This window comes from Chrysochloris asiatica, unplaced genomic scaffold (genome assembly GCF_000296735.1).
Source record: "Chrysochloris asiatica unplaced genomic scaffold, ChrAsi1.0 scaffold00002, whole genome shotgun sequence".
In the NCBI taxonomy this organism is placed as follows: Eukaryota; Metazoa; Chordata; class Mammalia; order Afrosoricida; family Chrysochloridae; genus Chrysochloris; species Chrysochloris asiatica.
Genome location: NW_006408520.1, coordinates 6,299,465 through 6,306,692, shown reverse-complemented (window position 1 = coordinate 6,306,692; position 7,228 = coordinate 6,299,465). Strand labels below are relative to the sequence as shown.

General features: G+C 36.2%; 1 protein-coding gene across 2 annotated transcripts in view; it reads right to left on the bottom strand.

Moving 5' to 3' along the window:
* Positions 1-1,790: 1,790 nt before the first annotated feature.
* Positions 1,791-7,228, bottom strand: part of DPH5 (diphthamide biosynthesis 5) — a 65,582-nt gene continuing 60,144 nt past the window's right edge. Inside the window, exons 6-8 of one of the 2 annotated variants that reach the window (XM_006830906.1) lie at positions 5,775-5,814; positions 4,113-4,216; positions 1,791-2,051 (exon numbers count right to left, since the gene is read on the bottom strand). In XM_006830906.1, coding sequence (XP_006830969.1) covers positions 1,828-2,051; positions 4,113-4,216; positions 5,775-5,814 — 368 coding nt within the window. In that variant the 3' untranslated portion in view covers positions 1,791-1,827. Of the gene's footprint in view, positions 2,052-4,108; positions 4,217-5,774; positions 5,815-7,228 lie in introns of both variants that reach the window. The other variant, XM_006830907.1, reaches the window with a different exon arrangement.

Here is a 7,228-nt window from a genome sequence, read left to right as displayed (position 1 = left end):
GACCCTGTTGTTGTTGTTATATGCTATAGAGTTAGTTCCAACTCACAGCAACCCTGTATAGGGTTTCCACGAACTGCTGCTTGGTTTAAACTGCCGATACTGCAGTTAGCATTCCGGTGCTTATCCTAGAGTGCCATACCAGGGTTCAATGGTATATTAACTGAGTTAAGTAGTATGATGAATCTTGAAAAATCCACTGTTGAGATCAAAGTTATTATTATTTTTTTAATATACTGTGTAAGTCATCAGGTTTTCCATTTGTCAGGTTGGATGCAGAATTTTCTATTTAAATCCAGACAACTGTAGTGGTTGGTTGATCATCTTTACAACAGTAATATTACCTTCTACGATAATTCAAATGTTGTTGTTGACTTGGTTGGGCTTGATTTCAGTCATCTGGCAGTTAAGATGTAGTAATCTCCCATGATGAGGGATCTAAAATGATGTAACCAATCACACACACACACACACACCCCACACACACACAGCATGGTGTTATATGATGTGATCAGTCCTAATCTAATGGAATTATCCTATGTGTTGAATATCCTCACTTCTATGAGGTTAGATGCAATCTTTAGGATTTGGTTGTATTTTGAGCCAATTTCTTTGAGATAAATAAGGAGTAGAGACAGAGGAACCTACTGACACAAAGAAAGAAGAGTCACGAGTGGAGAGCATTCTTTGGACTTGGGGCCCCTGCACTGTGAAGCTCTTGTTATTGTTGTTAAGTGCCAATTCAGTACTGACTCAAAGCAACCCTGAGGAGTGGCTGATATGTTTGAACTGCTAACCTTGAAGTTTCAATTGACATTGTGGTCCAGTAACTTTTCCTGCCACACTATAAATCCAGGGAAAGATTGTTGCCAAGACACATGAGATCTCCAAATAATTCTGGGCCTACAAAAGCTAAAAGGAGACAAGGACCTTTCTCCTAAGCAGACACAAAGAGAAAGCCTTCCTACAGATCCGGCACTCTGAATATGGACTTCTAGCTTCCTACACTGTGAGAAAATAAATTTCTATCTATTGAAGGTATCCACTTGTGCTATTTCTGTTGTTGCAGCACTACACAGCATGTACATATAGCACTACCTTCCACATACAGCAGGATATGAGCCATATAATTTGGATGTCAGCTAAACAAGACCAGCCAATTTGGAAAGGTATAATCTACTTCAGTGAGCTTTAAGAAAGGAAAACTGTTGGGGTGGAGACTTAATACTTTATACTTCAGTTTATATACGCTGACATCATCTGCGACATCATCTACTGTAAGAGCATAACACCTCTTACAGTAAGAAGGGCTGACGTTTTTAAGAAAAAAGAAAATTATTTAAAAAAATGTGAACTGTTACCAATCTTTTATTTGCTTTTCTTGTCTCTTCTTTTTTACCCTTTTAAAACTGACTTTTGGTCAAATCAAAGTTATTCACATTCCAGTTACCTCTCAAAGTTATGATCTATGACTACAAGCAAACAAACCACTTTGTATAAATTGTTTTTTTTTTTAAAGTAAAAACTGCTTTTAAAATGACTCTGCCTATGGATGTCTCTCCACAAGTTTTCTGGCTTGGTCTGTTCCATGTGTGTGCATGCTGAAAAGCTGCCAAAAAAGCAGCAACAGCTAATGACATCATCGGGAAAAATCTCATTGCCACAGGAAACCAAACATTGTTGAGTCAACCTCTTTCTTCCTGGTTACATGTATTATACTTATTAGGCAAATGAAAAGACCTGTCCAACTTCTTTATATATATATATATATATATATATATATATATATACATATATATGACAAAAATTGATCATATAAAATGTCTACATTCAGAGGCCATCAATGCTTTTAGACTCTGAAGTATCTTCTGATATGGAAAACTGATTTAGCATCTCAATTTCCAGAGGATGCATGCTGCCTCCTGTGATAATGAGGGAATGTAACGGTCCTCCCAAGTCCACAGTGCACATTTGCTGTAAAGTGCATGCTGCAATTTTCTGGTCCTCAGCTCCAACTCTGGCTAAACCAACACAGAGTGTCTCCTCGCTGATTACTGTTTCATAAGAAAAAAGAAGATACTGTGAGAGTCATTCTGTGTACCCATTCAAACCAACATTAGTACCAAGAGAAGCACAGTTTTAATGCCCAAAATATCTTTAATTTACTTATTCACTAATTATCAACCAATTATCCACTTATCTACTAAATGCTTTCCAATCTTTTATGCCACCTGGCATATAAAGCAGTACTTCTCAATTGCCCCCTTTAGAATTCCAAAGGCTTACCATAGTGTAGTGGGAGAAAGATGAGGCTTTCTGTTCCTGTAAGATTTATAGCCTCAGAAACCCTATACAGGGTCGTTATGAGTCAGAACCAACTCCATGGCACATAACCAGCCAACCAAGCAACCCACCCTAGTACATATCCTTTAGCTTTATCTATATCCTTTACAACTGCACAAATTTGGTCTTTAAATAAATTCTGAGTGAACAAAGTATATTCATACTAAATGATTACATTTTTAATATAATGTTTGAAATAATCCTTATTGACCAAGGTATATTTAAATAACACAGGATTAGGAGTCCTGGTGTGGCACTGTGGGATAAAGCACTGGATCCCAAGATTGGTTTAAACTGCAAGATCGTCCATTCAAACTGACCGGCAGTTCCCTGGAAACCCTATACAGGGTCTCTATGAGTCGGAACCAACTTGCCGGCACTTAACAACAACAATGCATAAATACATAGATTTGAGTTTCTGATTGGTTGCTAGCTATGTAACAAATCTTAGTTTTCTCACTTTTTCAAATGGGCTACTCTCTTAAAATGTAGTTGTGAGGTTTAAGGTAATAGAGTAATTTAGGACTAAGATATTGTGAATATTTTGTACACCAAACCGACTCTTTAACAAATAATGGGCATTGTGGTGTTATGCTAAATTCAAAATGCCAGCTTCAGTGAACTTTAGTATTATGATCTCTAGTGCGGTAGTTGAAGGGTTGACCCTTTACTGGTTTTACTGTTTAGGGGAAAAAGTTGTCCTGATCGAGCAATCATCAAGGATAAGAGGTGTGTAGGTAACTATGAACAGCTGATGGATACAACACCCTTGGACTATTTCTATTACGACTGTAACAAGCCTGTTCATTAAAGGTAAACTCAGCAATGGCTACTCTGGTATTCTATCAAGGAAGAGGTACTCAGAGGCATTCAGAACCTTCTAACAGAATATACAGTGCCAGGTTCCTTTAAGAATCTCTCAATGAAGATTTACTAACACTTTACAATATATTCCCGCTGTGTCTTGATATGAAAAATATAAAGACAAATTCTCTTGTCTTTTCCCTGAAGAAAACTATTTCTGGTTTCAGTTTTGAGAATTTGTAAAAGAAGAATAAATACATTTTTTAAGGAAAGATATTTATTAGGGCTAACTGTAAATTCTGTCTTTTACCAAAATATTTATACTTTAATATATTATTTACATCAAATCTGATTTACAGTTGGTTTATAAAAACTCCTCACTTCCTGGAGTAGTGCTAATTTAACTAGAAAGAACTCCCATTACTTTTCTTTCAGTATAATTCATAGCCAATGGGGTTTAAGTTAAAGTTGAAAAAATGACAAGAAAATATACAGATTCTTCAGAGACAGTGCTGGCGGTGTGTTGTATGTGGCTGAGGTTCTATCGTATACACATCAACAGCAGTTGTTGTTGTTAAGTGCCATCAAGTCGGTTCCAATCCATAGCAATCCTGCACAGGGTTTCCAAGGAGCAACTGGTGAGCCTGAACCACCAAGCTTGTAGTTCAAACGGCTTTGCAGTCTTGTGCATTAACCCGTAGTGCCACACCAGGACTCCCATCAACAGCAGCAGGGGAGTAATATTTACGTGCTTATAACATGCTTATAAGGAGTTCTGGTTGCACAGTGGCTTCAAGTCAGGCTGCTAACCTCAAGGTCAGCAGTTCTAAATTACCAGCTGTTCCGTGGGAGAAAGACGAGGCTTTCTGCTCCTGTAAAGATTTACAGCCTCAGAAACACTATGTAGGGTCAATATGAGTCAGCACTAACTCCATGGCACACCACCACCACCATAGGGTCTTACATACCTGGTTCTTCTCCTCGGATTCGTTGATTTTGAACAATTTCCAGAAGCTGTTGAGCTGCTTGGTTCACACTCATAAACCGAGGAGGTTCAAAGATCTTCCTTCCCCTGTAAGTAAAAACCCAGATGCCATTGTTTTTAGCCATAAAATCACATAATTGGTTACTGATGCAATTACACTCCCAAGTATATTCTGTCTGAGCTTTCATGTGATACCCTCTTTCAGTATACAGTAACCCAGGGGACATGGTGTGGCACTGTAAGGATAAGCCCTGACTACTAACCGCAAGGTCAGTAGTTCAAAACCATTAGCCACTCCTTGAAAACCTTGTAAGTCTGTGAGTCAGAAGTGAATCAATAGCATTAAACAACAATAAACCATGGGTAGTTTTATCTTAAGTATTTCTTAAGTTTTTTTCATTGTTTTTTTTTTAAACATAGTTCTGACTTAGAGGATTATTTCAAATGCCGCCTTATTTCACTGAAATGTTGGCAAGAAGAAAAATCAGCAACTTAAAGATAGATGAGTAAATCAAAGTTACTTTTACTCAAAGTAGTGTCTTCTTGTTGTAGAATGCCACGGAGTCGGTTTCAATGTAAGTGGCAGCTTGGTCTATGCAGCAGCTTAATTAGGCTCCAAACTGTATATTTTTATTACTATGTTTAAACCGCATGTTCCTCTTTTCACTTCTTCCTCTAAGAAAAATAAACTACAAGGGTAAAGACGTGAACGTTTTGGATGGTGAGATATAGTTATTTCTGTAGGTCTCAAAAGTGTAACAGGTGCTCCCAATTATCATAATAAAAAAAATGCAGCCTTTGCCGCTGACAAAACATTCATATACATTATTTTACTGACTCTCAAAATAATCCTCTAAGTCAGAACTATGTAAACAGAAATCATGAGCTACATACATATTTCTAAATTTTCTAGAAGTCACAGAAACAAAAACAAAAGAAGAAATGAATTGATATTTTATTTAAACCTAATACATTTAAATATATTTCAATCTAGTCATATAGATTAAGATATTTTTTGTTTTTATGTACTAAGTCTTTGAAATCTGATGTGTATTTTATATTTGTAACACATCTTAATTTGGAAACTAAATTTTCATTGGAAATATTTTATCTGTATCTAGGTTGCATAAAATACAGAGTTGTTAAAGTAGATTCACATATCAAAGATGTCTCAAACATACTTAAAAAGTTTTCCGATAATTAAACTATCAGCTTTAAATGGTTAAAATTAAACAAAATATTCAAATTCCTCAGTAGCATTAGCTCCATTTCAAGTACTCATTAGCCATATCTGGGTGGTAGCTATTGTACTGGACACTGTCAGTGTAAGCAACAGCGGATAATTACTTTCATTATACAATATGTGAGGAAAATAAGGCTCAGAGATGGAAGTGACTTGTCCAAGAGCAGTACACAACCAATGGCAAATTTGGAGCTTGAGCCAATATCTGCTGATTCCCAATGCATTAATTCAGTCCATAGATGTTTACAAGTACTACATATCACTTCATAAGAATAAAAGTGTTAATTTTTTAACCGTTATGAAATCTGATTTTCAACAATCTTTAGAACTCATGTCATTGAAATAGAATTTAATAGACTTCCTTAAGGAACTAAAATAAATGTAAGCATTTTCATAACTTACTTGATTAGATTTTCCAGAGACTGCTCCTTTACTTTGATGTCTGTAGGAAGTGAAAATATTAGATAGAATACTTTATCCAAAACCCTATGTGTAAACTTCAGTTAAGCGACAATCACCTATATTTCTGGGAAGCATTCTTCCCAAGTCTCCAAAAGGCTCATTTGAAAATCCCTAACAGTCTTCCCTAACACTTCTCTCCAGGCACGTTCTTACGGAAATAGAAGAATGAAAGTTTGTGGTGTGTAAAATCACTGGTTAAAAAACAACATGAACTTGGTCTTAAGACTATTCTGAAAGGATCTAATTTCCTCTTGGAAAAGAAGAATGAATTAGATAAATATTGGCAGATACATTACCTATCAGCTAATCAAATTTTTTTTTTTTTTTCTAGTAAATGCAAAGATGAAAATGAAAAGTCCTACCATGTTCCTATTCTTACCTATTTTCATGCACTACAATGTAAGCTTCAGTGGGTATAAAATACATAGAAAAAAATTATTTGCTACATTTTGAAAGATTTTTACTTTCTTATGGCAAGACATGCCATATTTATGAATAAATACTTTAATATCAAATATTCATACTTTTAACAGACATTTATTTACTAAGCACCCAACGTAGACCCTCTGTCAGGTACTGGGCATCCAAAAGAAACAAGAAGGAACACTAACATTGCTCTCACACCAAGCATCACACATATTTGACGCTTTACACTTTTTAATCACTAGTGGTAGTTGAATGACTTGGTCTAAGTTGAAAGAGTAGAATTATCCTATACCCTCCCAGGAACTCAATATACAACAGCAAGAGCAACAGCTGCTTCCTGCTTTTCATAATGAAAACAAATGCTTCAGCCAATGTTTGTTTTTACAATAATAAATATGGTGCAAGTGACAGACTTCTGCAGCTTTCCTAAGTAATTATAAAAGTTTTTCTTATAAAGGATAGTAAAAAGTTAACTAAGGAGAACAGGAGAAAGTCATCTCATCTATTTCTAAATGTGGTGAACACATGGAACCAGTGGTGAAACTTATTTTTCAGATTCAAAATACAATTCATTAATGTATTACATTCATTCACCTTGAGCTTCTGAGATGTTATTTGTGGTAGTAAGGTACTTACTTGGTGTGGCTCTGTAGGATAAGTACTGGACTGTGAGCAGCAAGGTTGGCCGTTCAAACCTACCTATAGGTACAGGGTCACTAAGAGTGGGACTCAACAGCGCTTAGCAGCAGCAGCAACAATCCACTTACAGCGAGTCAGCTCCAACTCATGGTGACCCTGTATAGGGTTTCTGAGGCTTTACATTTTTAAGGGAGCAGAAGGCCTCATCTTTCTCCTGTGGAGAGGCTGGTGGACTTGAACCATGGAACTTGTGGTTCACAGTCCAGAACCAAGTAAATATTCTATAAATGTCTACTGAAAAACTGTACTTTCTTAGTACCCACCTGTAT